Source organism: Herpailurus yagouaroundi, unplaced genomic scaffold, assembly GCF_014898765.1.
Source record: "Herpailurus yagouaroundi ecotype Mexico unplaced genomic scaffold, PumYag 191, whole genome shotgun sequence".
Classification (NCBI taxonomy): domain Eukaryota; kingdom Metazoa; phylum Chordata; class Mammalia; order Carnivora; family Felidae; genus Herpailurus; species Herpailurus yagouaroundi.
Genome location: NW_024412422.1, coordinates 11,268,850 through 11,291,685, shown reverse-complemented (window position 1 = coordinate 11,291,685; position 22,836 = coordinate 11,268,850). Strand labels below are relative to the sequence as shown.

General features: G+C 37.5%; 1 protein-coding gene across 18 annotated transcripts in view; it reads right to left on the bottom strand.

Annotated features, from left to right (window-relative positions):
* ATXN2 (ataxin 2) overlaps positions 1 to 22,836 on the bottom strand; it is a 146,813-nt gene that overhangs the window by 99,083 nt on the left and 24,894 nt on the right. For all 18 annotated transcript variants that reach the window (XR_005781110.1, XR_005781103.1, XR_005781099.1 and 15 more), the window contains exons 2-5: positions 14,189 to 14,222; positions 12,427 to 12,486; positions 11,860 to 11,931; positions 11,160 to 11,310 (exon numbers count right to left, since the gene is read on the bottom strand). Coding sequence is in view for 6 of the 18 variants with exons in the window: in XM_040443872.1 (XP_040299806.1) it covers positions 11,160 to 11,310; positions 11,860 to 11,931; positions 12,427 to 12,486; positions 14,189 to 14,222 (317 nt within the window). In the remaining 12 variants the exon portion in view is untranslated. The remainder of the gene's footprint in view (positions 1 to 11,159; positions 11,311 to 11,859; positions 11,932 to 12,426; positions 12,487 to 14,188; positions 14,223 to 22,836) is intronic.

Here is a 22,836-nt window from a genome sequence, read left to right as displayed (position 1 = left end):
GGGAGTCTTTAGTTTCAGTCCAAACATCACCTACTGTATTAAAACTAAATTAATAAATATTAAAATAACAGACTCTATGGTTTTCTAGTTAGAACCAAACCAAGCCTGGGACCTCTGGGTGACTCAGGTGGTTGAGTGTCCAACTCTTGATTTCAGCTCAGGTCATGATCCCAGGATCATGGGATTGAGCCCTGCACTGGGCTCCTCACTGAGCACAGAGCCTGCTTAAGATTCTCTCTGTCTCTCTCTCCCCCTTGCCCCCTTTCCCCAGCTTGTGTGCTCGCGCTCGCTCGCTCTCTCTCTCTCTCTCTCTCTCTCTCTCTCTCTCTCAAAAAAAGAAAAAGAAAAAAGAAAACAAACCACCCAAATCGTTTTCTTTCGTTCTTTTCTGAGATCTGGCCCAAGTACCCTTTTGACCAAAGTCTGGAAACAATGAACTGATATGAAAAAGCAAACCCTGGGGTGCCTGGGTGGCTGAGTCAGTTAAGCGTCTGACTTCCGTTCAGGTCATAACTCACAGTTCGTGAGTTTGAGCCCTGCATTGGGCCCTCTGCTGTCGGCACAGAGCCCAGTATAGATCCTCTGTCCCCCCCCCCCTTTTCTGCCCCTCCCCTGCTCATGCTCGCTCTCTCTCAAAAATAAATAAACATTAAAAATTAGAAGCAGCAGCAGCAGCAGCAGCACACCCTAAATACCATTCTTGTTAAACACAGCTTGCAATTTAATTTGTCTCTGTCCCACATATGGAGCCCAATAGAAAAGCCTAGAATGTAAGTAGGAAACAGGACAATCTCAATCAATGCAACATTTAGAAAGTGCACAGGGTATAGGGCTTCCACAATAAATGGCCCTAAAAATGCTTCTGATGCTACAGTATTTGAACAAAAGTTTAAAGTGCTTAGAGTCAGTAGCTCTATGTAACACTAATTTATGCCAAAATACATTAATGATGAAGAAACCTCACATTCTTCTTACATAAAATGATTATATTTTTTAAATCCCTGAGAGAAAAATATATACAACTTAAATATTAAAAAAGCAGTTCTTGGGGCACCTGGGTGGCTCAGTTAAGCGTCTGACTTCAGCTCATGTCATGATCTCACAGCTTGTGGGTTCGAGCCCCGTGTCAGGCTCTGTGCTGACAGCTCGGAGCCTGGAGCCTGCTTCAGATTCTGTCTCTCTCTCTCTCTGCCCCTCCTCCACTCATGCTCTGTCTCTCTCTCTCTCTCTCTCTCAATAATAAACAAACATTAAAAATTTTTCAAAAAAAAAAAAGCAGTTCTTACTTTCCTGATTAATAAACTCTATAAAACGTATATATTGGATTCTCTAAACTTCAGGCAAAATATTTTTAAGATAAAATATTTCATCTTATTTTTACTAACCCACTACATAACATAAAAACACTGCAACTGGTAACATAACATTTGAGAAGCAATTTACTTAAAAATCTAAATATGGAGAATTAAAAATGGGACTGAAATTTTCAGAAATTTTACCATTTAAAACACTACTGTAGAAGACTTAAAAATCAACCAAGCATCAGCAATAAAAATTTAAACCCAGAAACCGTATTTCTTTGAAAGATCTAAATGAAGGAGCGCCTGGGGCGCCTGGGTGGCTCAGTCGGTTGAGCGTCCGACTTCGGCTCAGGTCATGATCTCGCGGTTCGTGAGTTCAGGCCCCGCGTCGGGCTCTGTGCTGACAGCTCAGAGCCTGGAGTCTGCTTCGGATTCTGTGTCTCTCTCTCTGCCCTCCCCCGTTCATGCTCTGTCTCTCCCTGTCTCAGAAATAAACATTAAAAAAAAAAAAAAAAAATTTTTTTTTTTTTTTTTTTTTTTTTTTTTTTAAATAAATGAAGGAGCACCTGAGTGGCTCAGTCAGTTAAGCATCCAACGCTCGGTTTGGGCTCAGGTCAGATCTCATGGTTTGTGGGTTCAAGCCCTGAGTTGGGCTGTACTGACAGCATGGAACCTGCTTGGGATTCTCTCTCTCCCTTTCTCTCTGCCCCTCCCCTGCTGTTTCGTGCTTGTGTTCTCTCTCTTATAAAATAAATAAATTTTGAAAAGATCTAAATGAACATCAATAGTCAAGACTCCACACAATCAAATGCAAACCAGATTCTACAGCAAAGCGCGATAAATATAACACAGAACTAGATAAAATGGAAACCCACTACGTAAGGCTTGTTTCGCTTAAAACTTGAGGTGACAGATTCCACACAATGCAACATTTCTATTTCTCATATTATCTCCAAAAGAGATCAAAAGAAACTCTAACAAGATGCCAATAGAAAGATACTTTGTGGAGAGGGGTATCAGGATGGTGACACAGTTTTCAGCTTCTTCATTAGGCTCCTGGTTCAGAGCTCCATTTTGACAGGGGAGGAGGAGTCTTTAATCTCTGCCATCAGAAAGAATGAAACGGGTCTAATCACTGTTAGAGCAATTTTTTTTACAAAAGGTACTGTTTTCATCTCAAAAGTTAAAGAGAGAGAAAGGAAAATGGAAAGAAAGATTTTGTCGAAAACCTGGGGGGGGGGGGGGCCGAGTAAATTCAGAAATGTTCAGGAAGCAAAAAAACAGAATTTGGGAACTGAACTGCCATTACTATTCAATATTCTTTTAACAACTTAATTTCACAGCAAAGTGTTGAGAAATAAAGAAAAAGTTGGTAAATAAAACTAATTCCAATTCTTACAGCTGTACAAACACCTTTCTGTTTTGTTGGCAAATATATAAAGTGTCCTTATGTAAATTAGAACAACTGTTCAAGTGCACATGCTCTTAAAACTCTCTTGATCTGGGTAAAAAAGCAATTTCTATTTACAGTCAAATGGAATAGAAATTAAAATGCAGATCATTTATCCACATTCCCTCACTGTCCTGCTTTATTACTACTTTTTACATATGTGCTATTCCTGAGACTTAACGGAGACCGTACAGAGCAAGAGAAAAAATAAAACTAAAAGCAGACAGTAACTAACTGGGTATATCAGCATTACAGAATACTGCCAAGTAAACTGTCTTCCTGGACTTATTTGAATTACCTACTAGACAGCTCAAAAATGCTACTTGTTTTGACTTAAACGGTCCCCACTAACAGAGTGTAAGTTGTTTTCTGACTGTCTATCATGTGCCAGTAATTAATCTTGCTCACTTTTCCCATTTAGCAAGCTGACAGATTAAAAATCGTTATTACTTTGAAACTGCACTTCTTTGATTACCAGTGAGGTGGACTACCTTTCCATACGTTTACTGGCCATCTGTAAAACTTCTTTTATTTGATTTTCCCCAGTTTGCAGCATGTCTTCTAAAAATTTTTTTTAATTTTTTTTTTTTAATGTTTATTTATTTTTAAGAGAGAGACAGTGTGAGAGAGGAAGCGGCAGAGAGAGAGGGAGACCAGAATCCGAAGCAGGATCCAGGCTCTGAGCTGTCAGCCCAGAACCCGATGCGGGACTTAAACTCATGGCCCCAAGATCAAGACCTGAGCTGAGATTAAGAGTCAGATGCTTAACCGACTGAGCCACCCAGGCACCCCTCATGTCTTCTAAAATTTATGATACTTTTAGACACATCTAAGTCTTGCAAAAATTTTTGCTTTGGTGGTCATGCTTATAACATCCTTCCCCATCTCAAAATGATATAAATTCACAAATTTGCTCTCGAATTTCTACATGATGGGGTTTTTTTAATTTCTTCTTTTTAACCATTTAGGGTTTATTTTGATGATGGGTATGAAATAGGCATCTAATTCCCCCCAATTGTACCAACACCATTTCCTAAATAATCCATCTTTACCATAGATTTAAAGTGTTATCTTTATCATATATTAACAAAACACCCATATGAATTTCCTCTGTTTTAGATTCTCTATTTTTTGCCACTATGACAACTATGTTTTAATGCTAATACATTTTAATGTTTGGTAGGGCAAGTCCTCCCTTCATGAGTCTTGTAGAAAAAATTTTCCCAAATTCTTCTGTTAATAAATGTTACCTTATAAACGTAAGAATTATTTTCTCACTTTCTATAAAGATAGAGATGTTATCTTTAGCGATTACGTTGAGGAAAAAAGACAACTTTCAAGTGTTACATATTTCCATTCAACGTACAGCACGTTTTCTCCATTTAGTAAAATCTTTTATGTCCTTCAGCAGTGTTTTCATAAAAAATCTTCAGCCTATTCACATGTACTATGTTTGTCTCTACATTCTTCTAAGTTCTGTTCCTATTGAGAATGTTCTCCTTTTATATCAGTAGCTGATTAATGACGTTGAACAGTGACCAGTAATGTCCATATGTATCTTAAGTCAGACCTTCCTCTTATTAGTACTAAACAATATTTTTATTTTGTTTATCTAAATAAAATCCTATTTTATTCTAGTGGTTTTGTTAGCTTTTTATTTTTACTTATTTATTTTAGTTTGTTTATTTATTGTGAGAGAGAGAGAAAGAGCGTGTGTGAGCACAAGAGGGGCAGAGAAAGAGGGGGAGAGAAACAGAATCCCAAGCAAGCTCTGCACTGTCAGCACAGAGCCCAATGTGGGGCCTGAACTCACAAACTGTGAGATCATGACCTGAGCTGAAACCAAGAGTCGAACACTTAACCAACTGAGCCCACCCAGGTGCCCCTATTTTGTTTTTAATAAATGAAGAATTATTGTTTTGACCTTGGCATACACATGAAAGAATACAGCAGAGTTTCCATATGCTCTAAAAACATATAAAGAAATGAAATTTTAATAAATCAGATATTTTAATAAACATGCAATATTTCCCTATTGTACTTCAAACTACTCCATTTAGTGTTTCATCACCCGTTTTACTATATCTGTTTATTTTATCACCTGTTCTACTGTATCTGTTTGTTTGTTTTCATCACCTGTTCCACTATATATATATATATATATATATATATATATATATGTTTTGTTTTCTTTTTTTAAACTTAATAACCTCTGTATAAATCTCCATACTGGCCTCAGTAAATGCAAGTTTCCACTTAACTACTTGGCCCCAGTATGGGCACACATCCTTCTCTCACTAGCCCACAGCAAAGCTGAAACAGTAAACTCTCTAATGGTTCAGTTTTAACAGAAGAGTATTAAAACAGTTACTCAGCAGACTCACTAAAAAACTAGTCCAAAGCCCACAGGCCCACACCAACTTCTTTACAGCGCTTTCCTGCACAGCTCCTTGGATAGCCCCCGGCCAAGACCACCTGCTTATCCATCACCCCATCTGCCTACCCACCACAGGGCCTACCCTCCCTCCTGCCACAGGGCAGGCTGTTGATCTTGAGCACTTGTTCAACTTTACAGCTGCTTGCCTGTCCAACATTAGCACCTCCTGCCCATCTACAGAGCCTACTGCCCTACTAGAACACCACCCACGAATGAATTTAGAGCACATTTAAATTGATCCTCAGAATTTAAGTCTTCCCAGGTCACAGCCAGCTGAGATTTGTCTCTTCTTAGATATAACTGACATGGCATTCCTAATATCATGCCCTTCAGAAGAGATAATTCTCTGTTACTCGTAGGACCTTGCCCTATAGAGCTACAGGACAACCACATGAGAACACAATAGTGCCACACCAGAATAAAATAATCTGTATGACTTTCTCACTACCCTCTTATCACACATTCACAGTCCAACTTCTTCCAACTACTACAACCAATACAATTCTTCATGTCTCTGAACTCTATTTGGAATTCAATGCCACTAATTTTAACATTCCACTTTTCTTGAATTCCTTCACATGCCTTGGTATCTCCAACTGCGAAAATGCCTGGAGCGGAGCTTCTTAATATGGAGTACATGAACTCCCTAGGGAACTGTGAACACTACAGAATTAAGTGTAAAAGTCCATGTGCACAGTTTTTTCTAGGGTGAGGGTATACAGTTTCACTAAGTTCTCAAAAGGGACCCAAAATAGATTAAGTCTTGAATTTCTCTGTACTGTCTATAGCAACAAGCACAGCAACGAACACAATCCAGAGCTCAATAAGTATTTGCTGGCAGGCTGTATATGTAAGACTGCTTCTAGTTTTCTCACTCTTTTTTTTTTTTTTTAATTTTTTTTTTTTTTTAACATTTATTTATTTTTGAGACCGAGAGAGACAGAGCATGAGCAGGGGAGGGTCAGACAGAGAGGGAGGCACAGAATCTGAAACAGGCTCCAGGCTCTGAGCTGTCAGCACAGAGCCCGACGCGGGGCTTGAACTCACGGGCCGCGAGATCATGACCTGAGCCGAAGTCGGCCGCTTAACCGACTGAGCCACCCAGGCGCCCCATAGTTTTCTCACTCTTTACATAAAATAGTTGTTTGTTTTTTTTTAAGTATGTGTAAGTCCTAATTTCATTCACTCAAAACAGACATTTACAATTGTGCCTGTCCTATGCACAGAAATACTATACTAGGCTCCAAGGATTAAAAAAAATTCTACAAAGCTCAAAGTATAATAGGGGAGAAACCTAATTATAATACAACGTGGTGTAAAGGCAATATACAAAGATGTTGGCAATAGGCTTATATATGGTAACTGAAATTAGCAGAGTATAAAACAACTGATACACGGTTAAGAGCAGTGGGCAAAGAAACAAACACTGGGAACACAAACACATTTAAGAGCACTTTAACAGATATAAAGCCCAAGAATGAGCACAGAAGGAATGATGAATAAAACACATGAGAAACAGAAGAGCAGCTTTCTGAAGGACGAAATCAACAGTGCCAAAATCAATATTAAGTCTGAAAAAGAGTACAGAGGACCTATGAATGAGGCGTTACTGGTAGCCCCAGAAGCTTGTAAGTTGTGAATATAAAAAGGCAGATTACCATGCGATGAGTCCGTAGAAACTAAGAGTCAAGAAGTTTGAGTAAGAAAAGAAGACAGGATAGTAAGTAAGAAGAATACAGGACAAAAAGGAATTCTTTTCAGGAACAGAGGGACTTGAATAGGTTTTTGGGCTAAAGCGAAGGAGCAACTAGAGAGGAAGAGGTTGAAGAGTCTGGAAACAGAGGTGACAGAAAAGAGCAAGAACCCAGGAATGGTGGAACACAGTCAAAAGCATGACTGGAGGAGTTGAGATTGAACAGGAAGTGAAATATCCCACCTACTAAAACCAAAGGAAAGAGAGTAATGATGGCAAGGGGAAGATAAAGTTGTAGGTAAGGGAGGGGGCAAATAGTTGAGGATGGAGATCATTCCCAGTAACTTAATTTTCTCATATGTGATTTTTCACTTATTGTGACAAAAGAGCTGGAAAGAAAGTGATTCTTCAAAGTAAATCCAATTTGAATGGTCACAAATAAGGAATTAATGAAATTACACAGTATTAGATTAGAGTCAAAGCATGAGTTTAGAGACAAAGTATATTCTATGTTATTTCACCAAAGACAATACAGTACGTATTTCTGATCAGCCCTAACAGACCAAATGTAGCAGGAAAAAAGATCTAGGACAAGAACTGGCAAGATTTTTAAAGGACCAGGTAATAAATATTGTTTGGCTTTTCAAGCCATATAGTCTCTTATTCCAACCACTCAACTCTACCCCTGTAGCATGAAAGCAGCCACACACAGCACAAAAATAAGCAGGTATATTGTGTTACAATAAAACTTTATTTACCAATGAGTGAATCTGGCCCACAGGCCTGAAGTTTGCTGGCCCCTGTTCTCTAGACTGAGAACGCTTTTAAGGAAATGAAGCAGTAGAAAGAAGCCTAAGTTAGGAGAATGAAGAAAGACGAGCAGCCAGAACTAAAATGTAGTTGAGATATTAAAGAGCAAAATATGAGAAAAGCAGCAAAAGAAAAAGCAGAAAGAGAATGAAGGAGAAAATCAAGTGAGAAAGGAAAACTGGAAACAGGAAAGTAAAAAATGAGTAGAGATCATACGCCAATTCCAAAGCAGAAAGATGCAGAGACAAAAAGCAGCTGAATGCCCTACAAAATAGCAAAATGAAGAGGGGAAAATAAGAGCATCCCATATCTGTCTGCAATGGAATTCAGATAACGGATAAAACACACACTAATTTTCCAGCGATAACCTGACAGTCTAATTGTGGGTGTGCAAAAGGAATCCACAGCTTACAAAATGCAGAGTTACTCTTCATTTTGCCCACAACTCAAACTGGTAACATGTATAGCATTCAAGAGATCACATGAAACTTACCCATATCATAAAAAACAGATCAATTATTTCTAGGCCTTTTATTCCCTTGCATATGTGTACAAATGTGACAACTTTAAAAACCTAGTAAAACAAAAAAACTTACTAAAATCAGTAGTATTAAGAAGTTAAAAGCCATACTAACTTAACTTTTAAAAGTTTCCCCAAAAATAAAGCCAAAGATTTTAAAAAGAAAAGAATCTTGAATAATCTGCATATTTATACTATACAGGAATTTTGTTTACTTTTGGCTTTGTGGGGAAATCCCTTAAGGTAAATGCAGGCTTATTCTGACTAAGCTAAACAACAAATGAGACCACATAATTTATGTCACAATAGTACAGTGTTCAAGAACATGAGTTGGGGGGTTAGAAGCTGCTAGGTTTGTGTCTTCACTTTACCAAGTTACTTGATCATGTCTTAATTTTTTGTAATTAATGAACCATGCCAATTAATTACCCTAAAAAGTTTTTTCTATACTAATAGCATCTCCAAAATAATACTTATAGAGGGCAAGGATAGTATTAATACTATCTTCCAGGACAGTATTAAGAATCTGGCTTAAGAGACCTGAAATCCTTCGGGCACCTGGGTGGTTCAGTGGGTTAAGCGTCCGACTTCAGCTCAGGTCATGATCCCACAGCTCATGAGTTCAAGCCCCACGCTGGGCTCTGTGCTAACAAGCTCAGAGCCTGGAGCCTGCTTCAGATTCTGTGTCTCCCTCTCTCTGCCCCTCCCCCACTCACACTGTCTTTCTCTCTTAAATGAATGTTTAAAAAAAAAAGAGAGAGAGAGACAGAGAGAGAGAGAGAGAGAGAGAGAGAGAGAGAGAGAGGGACCTGAAATCCTCAACACATGACTTAATACTATTTTCAGGATACCATGCACTGGACACAATTGTGTAATTCACTAAACCACTACAGTCTTTAAATAAAATACCTGAAATTACTCCACTATGGGATGTCCTCATCAAGAAAACTATATTTTTATGTATAGCAAAATACATCCATCCCGTTATGAGTGTACTGAATAGTGTCAAAGTTGTCGCTCTGATCCTTTTTCTTGGCTTTCTACAATGAACACAAATTACCTAAGAAATAAAGACATGATAAAATAATAAAATAAAATAAAAAATTTAAGACATTAATTTTGAAGAGGATCAAAGAATGGGATGCCACAGATATTTCCAAGTAACATTTATCTTTCCAAATTTAGGAAATGCTAATTCACTTTAAGAACAAAAGACAAAGCGTATTGTAAATGGCTATTAGCTAAATGGCCTGGTACCCAACAGAGTAAGGAACATTTTGTTGTTGTTGTGACCAATACTTTTTCCAGAGTGCTATGTACTACTAGATTCAACTAAAACTGTATTTTCCCTTTCAGCTTATTATCCAAAGTCAATTTTTAAATTTAAAACAGTGAAATACTTCAACAGTATAAGCATAAATATAATTTTGTGGTCCTAGGCATAAATAAGATCAACTCCAAAGGCAGCAACGAAAAAAAGACTTGTTTCCTTGTATGGGCCATTGAAGGACTCTTAGACAAAGAGTTGTAAATCAGAGACACAGACATTTGAGAAGGTACAAAAACAGAACACAGTGCTTTCTCCAGCACTGCAAACCGTTACAGGTACCTAGCACTGCTAGCTTCTGAAAAAACAAGCTAACTATAGGTGAGAACCTTAAGAGGTCCAAAGGAAAGGCTTTAACTTTCTGGTGGCTTGTAATTTCTAAAAAACAATGCAGAAAAATGAGCGCAACAAAAACAGCTGAATGATGAAAATCAAAAACTGTGGGGAGTTACAACTCACAATGGAATTGACTATAGAATCTGACCAGAAAAAATCAATTTAAGAATTTTTCAGCCAAGGGACCCCTGGGTGGCTCAGTCGATTAAGTGTCCTACTTCAGCTCAGGTCATGATCTCACAGTTCGTGAGTTTGAGCCCCACTTCGGCTGTCAGCTCAGAGCGTGCTACAGATTCTGTGTCTCCCTCTCTCTCTCTACCCCTCCCCCATTTGTGTACATGCGCTCTCGCTGTCTCACACACTCTCTCAAAAATAAACATTAAAAAAAAAGGTTAGAGCCAAGTTCAAAATTGCCAAGAGACTTTCAATGTGATACTAAACACTCAGCACTGCATATACTCTCCAAATGAGTAACAGTAATTCCCGTATTTTCCTCCTCAATGGACATTTGAAATGGACTAAATTTTAATATAACTATGTCATCCCTTTTAGTTTTTCAAAACAGTCCCATACTCTGAATGTTTTATTATTTTTTTAATATAATTTGTTATCAAACTGGCTAACATACAGTGTGTAAAGATGTACTCTTGGTTTGGGGGTAGATTCCTGTGGTTCATCGCTTACATATAACACCCAGTGCTCATCCCAACAAGTGCCCTCCTCAATGCCCATCACCCATTTTCTCCTCTCCTCCACCCCTCCTGAATGTTTTCTTAAATACACATGTTCTACTTATCTTTTTCATCTTCATTAAGCCATTGTTTTTCTATCCATAGCTCTCTGCCCGTTCTCTCTTAGTCCTATGTTATTTCCAGGTCATAAAACTATAACATTTATGGAACTATAAGCATGATAAAACTACATATGTGTTATTTATAAGCATCTTAAAATGAAAAGTTTATGAACTGAAGGCCAAATGGGACAAGAAATTTCAGTTGAGTATAATCAATAGCATTCTTGACCATGAAACTATAGACTGAAAATCCCTTACAAACTTTAACAGAACACAAACTCTCATGATTTATCCTAAAGTATCAAGGAATCTTCCTCTGAAGTTTTAAATATTTTCCAACAAAAATGCATTAAAATTCCCATTTGTCCTAATCAGGTTACTCTAAAAAAAAAAAAAAAAAAAAAAAAAAAAAAAAAGTCTGTATAATCAATGCATAAAGTCTTTGAATAAATCTTATAAACCATGACACATATTTAGGAAATCAAAATTCACCTCTTCTTGCATAACTGGAGTCCATGTCTTTAAACTGTACCACAACAAAGTCTGAACACTTGAACAAAATACTCTCCATTATTTCTTCACGTTTTGGCCCCGAACTGGATTCCATACTTTTCTCATGTGCAGCATCAAGCACCAAATCACACTAAAATGAGAAGCATGAGTAAATATTCAAAACACTTATAAAATATAAGAATTCTTCAGCATATCGAGGTACTATTTCTTAAATGCCCTTGACAAAAATAATCTATCTCAAGAGAATCTTATAATCATACCTTTTTCTCAGAAATATGACCTATTATCTATTCCATCATTCAAAATACTTCTCACCTACAAGTTGGTCCCTGCTACCATAGTCTGTCTTAAGTAAACTAATGGTGATAAAGAACAGAATAATGAACCACTCAATCCCTCTTCAGGTCCACAATGCTTGAAAAGGTCAAGATACTGTAATAAGCCCACAAAGCAAGTTTGATTATACAAAATAGTTTATAAAATAATCAGTATTTGAAACTGAAGAGCAAAATCTAAGTGGTAAAGTAACTAAACGTGAAAATGTGACAAACATGTCCACATAACTATAAATTATTAAATCAGAAGCTAACAGACACCGTCAGGAAGCCATACAAACATACAGCAGTTGATGATTCATGGGGTTTTACATTCAACAAAAAGAGAAAAGAGTAAAAATTACCTTAGGACTGTAGGTTTTAAAAACTCCTTCATATATACCTCCGTTTTTCACTTGTACTTCACATTTGGATCCCTAAAAACATACAATTAATTTATCAAAGAAACAGTGTGCTAGCCAGTCTCGAGGGACAGTTGCTTTCATTTTATTTTTTATATAGCTCATCAGGCTTCATTCAACATATTAGGTATTTACTGATAGAACAATAAAAAATTTTAAAACATTAACAATACACTGAATTCTCAAAATTCCTCAGGAGGCCTTGCTCAGAGTTCGCAGTATGAATTTAAATACTGAAGGTAAGTATTTCTGACTCTGGTTCTATTAAGTGACAAAATAATGCACTAAAGACAGTCATCTACTACTATTATTTTGTACATAGTAGGGTTAACAAGAATGCTTTTATAGTGAGTCACGATAGCTTGGATGGAGTTCTGTTTTTTCTAAATAATCCTGATTGTGACCTAAGAAATGATACTGTGAGAATCATTCATCTACATTTCAACACCATGAAATTACTTTATTGCACTACGCGCCAGGCAGTCTCTCCCCGATAATCTGGTAACTTACAACAACTGATGTAAGTATATGAACCATCCTCATATTTGCATAGATTCCATCAAAAGAAATCTGGAATTTTAAGAAAAAAATATTAGCCATCAGTATTTATCCTTCTGTATACATATTAGAGTTAACATTTAATTTGTTACAAAATGTTTAGTTAGCTTTATAATACCTTACGTGCATTAAAGAAAGATTTACTTTACTACAATCTTTTGTTTCCTTAGAGAACAGAGGCTTAAGTTTTCAAAAGTGAAATCAGTCATACCATCTAACAATGTTTTGACTATACATGACACAAAAAAGCAAAAGTGAACTTCCATATATGAGAAAAGACAAAACCACAAATATTGGGGAGTAAAGGGAGGAGGGTTCACTACAAAGTGGCAGGAGTGATTTTTCAAAGTGAGAGAAATGTCCCATTATCTTGACTGTGGTGGTGGTTACACAATCGTATGCATCAAAACTCACAGACCTGTACACTAAATAGGTTTAACTATATGTAAATAAATGAATGGGGTGGAGGGGTCTTTTGCAGAAGACGCTGCACTATGTTCCCTCAGCACATATCCATCAATCATGGATTTTTTCATTGATAAAAGTTCTAAAATTTTTTTTTTTTTTAATTTTTTTTTTTTTCAACGTTTATTTATTTTTGGGACAGAGAGAAACAGAGCATGAACGGGGGAGGGGCAGAGAGAGAGGGAGACACAGAATCGGAAACAGGCTCCAGGCTCCGAGCCATCAGCCCAGAGCCCGACGCGGGGCTCGAACTCACGGACCGCGAGATCGTGACCTGGCTGAAGTCGGACGCTCAACCGACTGCGCCACCCAGGCGCCCCTAAAAGTTCTAAATTTTAAAACCAGAAGGCTCTTTCCAAGGGAGAAAAATGGAACGAACTAAAAGATAGCACATTAATTCAAAACCAAACACCCAAAGAACTCTGCAACTCCAGTCCTCGTGTTCCATTGATCTTTTTTAGGCATTATGCATTTAGATTTGCCTTTAGCCATTTATAAAACAACAAATAACTTATTAGGCAAGAAAAATACTATTAACAGATAATTTTATATTTTTCATATAAAATCATCTCAAAAAACAACATATATAGCTAATAATTTTATACCAAACAGTACTGAAGTATAAAAGTTATAAGAGGGGTGCCTATGTGGCTCAGTCAGTTAACCATCCAACTTCAGCTCAGGTCATGATCTCACAGTCTGTGAGTTTGAGTCCCCCCGTCAGCCTCTCTGCTGTCAGCACAGAGCCTGCTTCGGATCCTCTGTCCCCTCACTCTCCGGCCCCCTACATTGCTCGTTTTCTCTCTCTCTCTCTCTCTCTCTCTCTCTCTCTCTCTCTCTCTCTCTCCCCTCTCTTCTCTCTCTCTCTCGCTCACTCACTCACTCACTCCAAAATAAACATTAAAATTTTCTTTGGGCACCTGGGTGGTTCAGTCTGTTAAACATCTGACTTCAGCTCAGGACACGATCTCACAGTTCATGAGTTCGAGCCCTGTGTCAGGCCCTGTGTTGACACCACGGAGCCTGGAGCCTGGAGCCTGCTTCGGATTCTGTGTCTCCCTCTCTCTCTCTACCCCTCCCTCACAGTCTGTCTCACTTTCTCTCTCAAAAATAAAAAAAAAATTTTTAACGTTGTCAGATATAAAATTCAAGAAAAAGGATTTTTTTTTACCTTGGCTTTGGTCCACCGGTTCAGAAATCACATTTTCATTACCAATTTTTCCAACCAACTAACATTAAAGTTACTCACCGTAGATTGAGGCAGTCCTTTGCTGTTTCGACCTCTGAAAAAATTAAATACTATGTTTATTAAGTTCAACAGGCTAAACATACTAAAAAAAATTTTTCAAATTTAAATTTCATTCAAATAAAGCATAATTCCATTCAAATAAAGCATAGGCAATCCATGGGTAAGGCTCATCTAATATTAACTATAAAGGCTACCTAAGTATGGTTCTCTCTGTGTTTGCTGGCTCAGAGGCCCAGAAAAGATATGGGTCATGGCAGGGAGGAAGGAAGAAATAATGTGAACATGATCAAAATAAAACAAAGTACAAATAAAAATAGCCTACTGGAAAAAATAACCAATACTAAATAATCTTTACTCCAAAAGTAACCTCTCACTCTGTTGGAGAAAACTACTTGGGAATAAAATATAAATTCTATTCCTGATTTAACTGACATATTGACTGACATCAAAGTCACCTCCCATCTTTTCCCCCGGTCTCTAAATACAGGCACTATGTTTACAAGTGCAGAAAAACACTTGAAAATAAGTTAAATCATTCAGAGCACTTTCCTTTCTAAATAATAAGTACCTCTGTCAGTATCTATGTAACAAGTGTCTCTCCTTGCCAACCCCCTACCTCTAAAACAATGCCGTACACCAAAGTCAGCTGTCAAGTAATTTCTAGTAAGGTAGACAATATTGTCAAGTGAGTTTAGTTATAGAGCATAACACGACCTAAGGCTTGTTCCAATGGAAAAGATTAGGCCCTTTATGAAATGATACAAACATTAATAGAGTGAAATTCTATATTCCTCAGAAATATTAGTTACTCTGGAATTATAGGACTGGAATCTCATTTTAATAAAATAACCATGATACTCAAGCCACAAATTAAAACATTCAAAGAGAAGTACAATTCAGGTCTAAAGAGTCTACCAGTATGAATGGTGCCAATTCCCAGTAAAATAGCACTGATCTTAGAACTCCAAGGACAGGATTGGTTTGCTCTCCAACCCAATCACTCTCTCTCATCTAGAAATTAACATCTGACCACAACACCTCTGAAATTCTTTCCATTTCTAACATTCTGATTCCGTAACTCTTTGCTTCACACATAGCACCGAGAGAGAAATTACTAAAGTCTAAGGAAGAGAACTAATAATAATAGTAACTAATACTTACTACAAAAACCAGACCCTGTGGTAAGCACTATGTGCAATCTCTTACCCTTCACTTTACAGGTGAGGAAACCAAACCTTAGTTAATTATCTTGACTAAAATCCTCTAGTTCATGAGCAGGAGAGCTGGTATTGTAACCAGGTGACCCGAAGTCCACGCTTTTCATTTCTAGATTATACTGCCTCTCTAAAACTGCGTCACAAGGAATAAACTACCTTCACAATTAAACCTAATCAAATTTCTAAATTTTTTCAAATAAATTCATTTCATTTGAATTTATTGGGGTTTTCTATTTATTTGTAGCCTGTAATTAAAGGCTATATAAAATGGCTAAAAATCTTGCTTAGGGTTACCTTATCTTAGTGGTTGCTGAGATGCCACAGTTAAGATATAAATGCCACCAATTCAGTACCCATAAATTCACCTGCATCCCCATAAAGCGATTTAAAAGAATTTAAAGACTTCTGTGAGGTGGGACTTCTATATTTTTATTGATTATACAATTACATCTTTGACTAATAAAGAGCAATTGTTTGACAACCTGGTTTACTTAGTAGAACAAATCATACTTGGGCTTGGGCTGAGAGCAATACCAAGAGGTACGGAGTATAGAAACCACTGATTTTCACTGACCAAACCCAGTGGTGGAATAACCAAGGGAAATGTTAGCATACCATAGGAGCATTCTCTGAAACTTATGCTAAAAGTTTAAATTCATTCTTGTTTTTTCTTTTGGGATCCATTTAGAGATGCTTCACTTTTAATTTTTTCTTTAGTATTTTGGAACAAAGCAAGTTAATGTTTCATATAGTTACAAAAACTAAATTTCAAAAAAGCCAAGATCATATTCTAGTCCTAAACATACCTATGATTAGATGAATATTTCACAAAACAATCATATCCAGGATTATATGCTTTCAATAGTTATTGAATATCAAGTTAATATGTGATTCAAAATGCCAAGTTAATATAAAGAAATTTTAAAGAGTAACAGTAGTTTATATTGCTTCAAACTAATACAGGAAGGAGGAAATAGCTGGGGTTGTAAATAAGACTGGCTTGAGTTAATAACTGTTGAGACGAGGTGACAGGTGTGCAGGGCTTCATTTTTATCATTCTGCATGCTTTTCACAATTTCTTTAGGTTAAAAAAAAAAAAGTACCTTCTGATATGATGCAATTGGAGCCTGGATTTAATCAAGACCTACTAGTTTACGGGAAACAGGGTGTAGAAGAATATATTAACTGATACCATGAGGTTACAAATCCGTTAAACCCAGAATGTGGTATTTTTTTTTTAAGTTTATTTATTTGAGAGAGAAACAGAGAGCCTGCGAGTGCGAGCAGGGGAGGGGCAGAGAGAGAGGGAGAGAAAGAATCCCAAGCAGGCTCTGCACCTGGGGCTCGAACTCACCAACCTTGAGATCATGACCTGAGCCAAAATCAAGAGTCAGGTGCTTAACCCACTGAGCTACCCAAGCGCCCCAGAATGTGGTAAATTTGACCTAACAAAAGATGGGTTATGCAACAAATAAATGGCATGAGAAGAAAAAAACAGTGTAGAGGGAGGGAAATTATAAATTTAAAGACACATAAATCAAAAGCAAAGTGTAGCTTCTCAATTTCAACACTTACTATAAAGCTACAGTAATCAGAATAGTGTGGTGCTGGCATAAGGACAAACATAAAATCCAATGAAATAGAATAGAGAGCCCAGAAATAAACCCTCACATATATGGTGAAACTTTACAACTTAAATCATACACAAAAATTAACCCAAAATGGGTCAAAGATGTAAATTTAAGAGCTACCACTATGAAATTCTTAGAAGAAAACACAGGAGAAAAGTCTTTGTGACTTTAAACTTAGCAATGATTTAACTGTGACACCAAAATGCATAAACATTAAAAAAAATACCAAAAATTATTTCATCAAAATTAAAAGCTCTTATGCAAAGGATTATCAGTTATCAGAGTAAAGACACCACTTTTCAGAGTAAGATATGTACATTTCATGTATCTGATAATCCAGAATACATAAACTACAATTCATTAACAACAAAAAAACATACAACCCAATTCAAAAATGGACAAAAGACTTGAATAGACATTTCTCCAAAGAAGCTATACAGTTAGCCCATAAGCACATGAAAAGATGTTCAACATCACTAGTCATCAGGAAAAGTGCAAATCAAAATCACAATGAGCTACCACTTCACCCCCACTATGAAAGCTATTATAAAAAAGACAGAAAATCACAAGTGTTGGAAAAATGTGGAGAAACTGGAACCCATGTGTACTACCTGTGGGAATGTAAAATGTTATAGCTGCTGTGGAAGATAGTATGGCAGTCCCCCAAAATTTAAACAGAATTGGGGCACCTGGGTGGCTCAGTCAGTTAAGCGTCCGACTTCAGCTCAGGTCATGATCTCACCATTCATGAGTTCGAGCCCCACATCAGGCTCTATGCTGATAGCTCAGAGCCTGGAGCCTGCTTCAAAAAATCTCTCTCTCTCTCCGCCTTCCCTGCTCATGCTCTCTCAAAAATAAACATTAAATTGGGGCGCCTGGGTGGCGCAGTCGGTTAAGCGTCCGACTTCAGCCAGGTCACGATCTCGCTGTCCGTGAGTTCGAGCCCCGCGCCGGGCTCTGGGCTGATGGCTCAGAGCCTGGAGCCTGTTTCCGATTCTGTGTCTCCCTCTCTCTCTGCCCCTCCCCCGTTCATGCTCTGTCTCTCTCTGTCCCAAAAATAAACGTTGAAAAAAAAAATGTTTAAAAAAAAATAAATAAACATTAAAAATTAAAAAAATATTAAACAGAATTATCCTATGATCCAGCAATACCACTCCTGAATCCATACCCAAAATAACTGAAAGCATGGATCTGAACAGATATTTGTACATCAATGTTCAGAGTAGCATTATTTACAATAGCCACAAGGTGGAAAAACCCAAATGTCCACTGGCAAATGATAAACACAAGGTGGTACATCCATACAATAAAATATTTTTCAGCCTTAAAAACAAATGAAGTTCTGACACATACAAGGATGAACACATGCTAAGTGAAAAGAAGCCACATACACAAAAGGACAACCACTGTATGACTCTACTTATAGGAGGCATATAGTGTAGTCAAATTCATAGACACAAAAAGTAGACTGGTGAATACCAGGAGCTAAGGATGGCTGGGATAGGGAGCAAATGCTTAGTGGGTAAAGGGATTCCTTCTGGGATATTTTGGAACTTAACAGAGGAGGCGGGAGCACAACAAAGTGAAGGTACTTCGGTCCCCTGAACTACACATTTAAAAATGGTTACAAAGGTTAACTTTTATGCGATGTACATTTTACCACAATTAAAAAGGGCGGAGGGCCACACCTCAGTGGGTTAAGCATCTGACTTCTGCTCAGGTCATGATCTCATGGTTCATGAGTTGGAGCCCCACGTGGGGCTCTGTGCTGACAGCTCAGAACCTGGAGCCTGCTTCTGATTCTGTGTCTCCCTCTCCCTCTGCCCCTGACCCTCCCCCATTCTCTCTCTCTCTCTCTCTCTCTCTCTCTCTCTCTCTCTCTCTCTCCTTCTGTCAAAAATAAACAAACATTTAAAAAAAAAAAAAAAGATAAGCTCAGATTCTCTTCCCGGCGGAAATTCATTTGCAACAGCATGTAGAGAAGTTCATGCCAAAGGGTGCCCTCAAAAACAGTGGAGTTTGTAGTCAAAGGCTACCATAGGAGACTGATAGAATCACTGCAGACACAGGCTTAAGTGAATAAAAAAACAAGATCCAACCATACACAGTCTATAAGAGAGGAATTTTAGATTTAAAGATACAAAGAGACTGAAAGGAAAAGGATGGAAAAGGAAATATTGTAAGAACAGCACATACAAGAAAGCTGCAGTGGCTGTACAATTATCTAACGAAACAGAAGTGTTACTAGAAAGAGGGACATTTAAAAAAACTTTTTTAGTGTTTATTTTTGAGAGAGACAGAGTGGGAGTGTGGAAGGGGCAGAGAGAGACACACACACACAAAATCCGAAGCAGGCTTCATGTTCTGAGCTGTCAGCACAGAGCCAGAAGCGGGGCCCAAACCCACAAGCCATGGGATCGTGACTTGAGCCAAAGTTGGACGCTTAACCGACTGAGCCACCCACGTGCCCCAAGAGGGACATTTTATGATAAAAGGGTCAATCCATCATGAAGAAGAAAGAGACATTCATCTGGACTCTGTGCCCTTTCACATAACTCCTAGGTTATGAAGATGAACTCCTCACAGAAATTATCTGTGCCATCCTAATACTGAGCTCTCTGCTCCTTCACCTCAAGCCCCATCTCCTTGTCATCCTGTCAACCCGACAAGTGAATTCCAACTAATAAAGGTAGAAGGAATGACGTTATTAAAAGGTTACAATTTGGTAGCCACTTAAACTGTTTCACACAAAAATCACCAATGGATGCTAAATCTAGTAAAACAGAAACAGGATATTTATATAGTTATAAAGCAACTCCCCACAAGATACTGATTAATGACAAAGTGAAAAATAATTTTCTAGTAAAGAAGTCTAGCAGATCTAGAGCGCCAGGCTGGCTTAGTCAGTAGAGCATGCGACTCTTGATCACAACTCTTAGTCGTTGAGTTTGAGCCCCACAATGGGGGTAGAGATTACTCAAAAAATTAAAGAAATCAGAAAAAAGGAAAACCTATCCGTTCCTTGCCAAGTCATCCAAGTTAACAGTGTACCAGCAATGGGACAAATATGCACATCATGTACCTGCCCCAAATCATGCAATAAGAACACGGCAAATCTGTGGTATTCTTGCTAAGAAGGCACAATCAGAATCTAAATCATGAGGAAAGAGAGAAACCCCAGTTAAGGGACATTCTACAAAATAACCTGTAATCTTCAAAAGCATCAAGTCATAAAAGACAAAGATTAAGAACTAGTTTAGATTAAAGGAAACCAAAAAGACATGACAACTGAATGTAACATATAATCCCAGATTGGTTCCTGGGCCATCAAAAGAGTATTCTGTTTTGCTGTAGAGAACATCAGAACAACGAGTGAAATCTGAATAAGATCTATAGATAACAGTCTGACACAACATTAATTTTCTCATTTTGACAAATGTACTGTGGTTTTGAAAGAGAATGTCCTTGTTATTAGGAAATGTACTCTGAATTATTTAGGGCTAAGGAGCACCATGTCTCCCATACGTTTAATAAAATAATTTTAATTTTATAACAAATTATATATGTGTATCTTAATTTAACAGAGAAAAAATTAAAAAGTAAATATTACATAAAGAATGAAGGTGAAGGGTATAGAATTATTTGTAATATCATTGCAACTTTTCTATATATCTAAAATTATACACTTTTTTAAATTAGGAACTCTACATGATTTATTAACTTCTACTTTACCGTCCAAAATGTCTTTAATGTCTTGTAATAGAAAAATTCAATCCTACACAGCCTTGAAACTCAAATGTCATCTTTCAAGAAACCTTCCTTGGAATACGACATCCCAATCAAATACACACAGTACTCTCTAGGCTGAAACTCCTGGGTTTCAACACCCATTCATTCATGCCCTTGGCCAAAAGCTCCTGGATGAATAAAACCTAAACAACAAAGATTGGCACATAGTATCTTACACATCTTTGTACTGCTTACCAAAATCAGCAAAAAGGAACCATAGCTCACATATGATATACACTTAATAAATATCTAATGAATAAATGTGCCCAAAGTAGAAAGAAAAAGATGGAGAAAGATTTCAAAGTAATCATTACATAAATCAATGGTCAGCAAACTACAGCCCACAACCTGTTTTTGTTGAGATTCTGAGTTAAGTATGGTTTTTAAGGAGAGAGGGAGAGAGGGAGGAAGGGAGGAAGGGAGGAAGGGAGGAAAGGGGAGGGGAGGGAAGAAGAAAAGCCAAGAATATGCAACAGAGAAGTTATATGGCCCATAATGTCTAAAACACTTACTATCCGAGTCATTTCAAGAAAGATTTGCCAACCTCTGCACTGAAAAAAAAAATGTGGCTGCAATGTCAACAACTACAATTTTAAAAATAAAGTCTACTGCTGCTTTACATGAGCCATTATTTCTAAAACAAATTTCTTGGAGCATCTAGATGGTTCAGTTGGTTGAGCATCCAACTCTTGATTTCGGTTCAGGTCCTGACCTCATGGTTCATGGGATCCAGCCCCCAAGCTGGGCTCCATGGTGGCGCAGAGCTCTCTCTCCCTCGTGCTCTCTCAAAAAAAATAAATATTTAAAACAAATTTCTTGACAGTTTATTAAATACTTTCTTCATGGAAGCTTAATGTACACATAACTGAGAAATGTCAAAGTGTTCTTATTCTCATTTAATTATCTTTAAGCTTTACAATGGAATTGATGTTGATCCACCTTTTGAAAAATCAAGGTATTTTACTAATGTGCCTCTGATGACAATGAGCAAGTTCCACAAAGTTAGGGACTTTGTACTGATCACTGAATCAAAAGCACCTAGCATAAAATAAGAGGTAAATGGTAGATTAAAATGGATGACATATCAACTTGTGAATCTCACGAGAATCTTGATTAGAATTATAAAAAAATAAAATGGGGGCGCCTGGGTGATTCTGTCAGTTAAGTGTCCGACTTTGGCTGAGGTCATGATCTCATGGGTCATGAGTTCAAGTTCTGCACTGGGCTCTCTGCTGTCAGCGCAGAGCCTGCTCTGGATCTTCAGTCTCTCTCCCGCTCTGCCCCTCCCCCATTAGCGCTCACTTGCTCAAGAGCTCTCTCTCTCTCAAAAATAAGTAAACATCACAAAAAATAATAAATAAATAAAATGAAGAGACACCAGAACTGGAAGTTCTAGCTTAGGCAATATCAAGGCAAGACTAGACAGAGAAAAGGAAAACTGTCTTTAATAATAAAGATAGTATGATCATTTAGGCAGAAAATCCTAAGAGAATCTACCAAAAAGCTACTAGAAACAAAAGCTTGGCAAGGCTAACTCAAAACGTATCAATGACCTAATCACAAAAGAGTTAAGTATAACTTTTAACAGAAAATATGGGAGAAACTCTCTATGACCTTTGGTTAGACAAAAATTTTCAAACAGAAAAAATGCAAACCATAAAAGCAAAAAATTGACAAATTAGATTTCATCCAATTTTCAAGTATTCTGTCCTTTGAAAGATTGTTAAGAAAATTAAGTCGGGGTGCCTGGGTGGCTCAGTCGGTTAAGCGTCAGACTTCAGCTCAGGTCATGATCTCACAGTTTGTGAGTTCAAGCTCCACATCAGGCTCTGTGCTGACAGCTCAGAGCCTGGAGCCTGCTTCAGATTTTGTGTCCCTCTCTCTCTCTACCTCTCCTCCACTTGTACTCTGTCTCTCTCAAAGATAAATTAACATTAAAAATTAAAAAAAAAAGAAAATTAAGTCAACCCACAGACAAGGTAACATTTGCAAAATGTTATGTCTGATAATA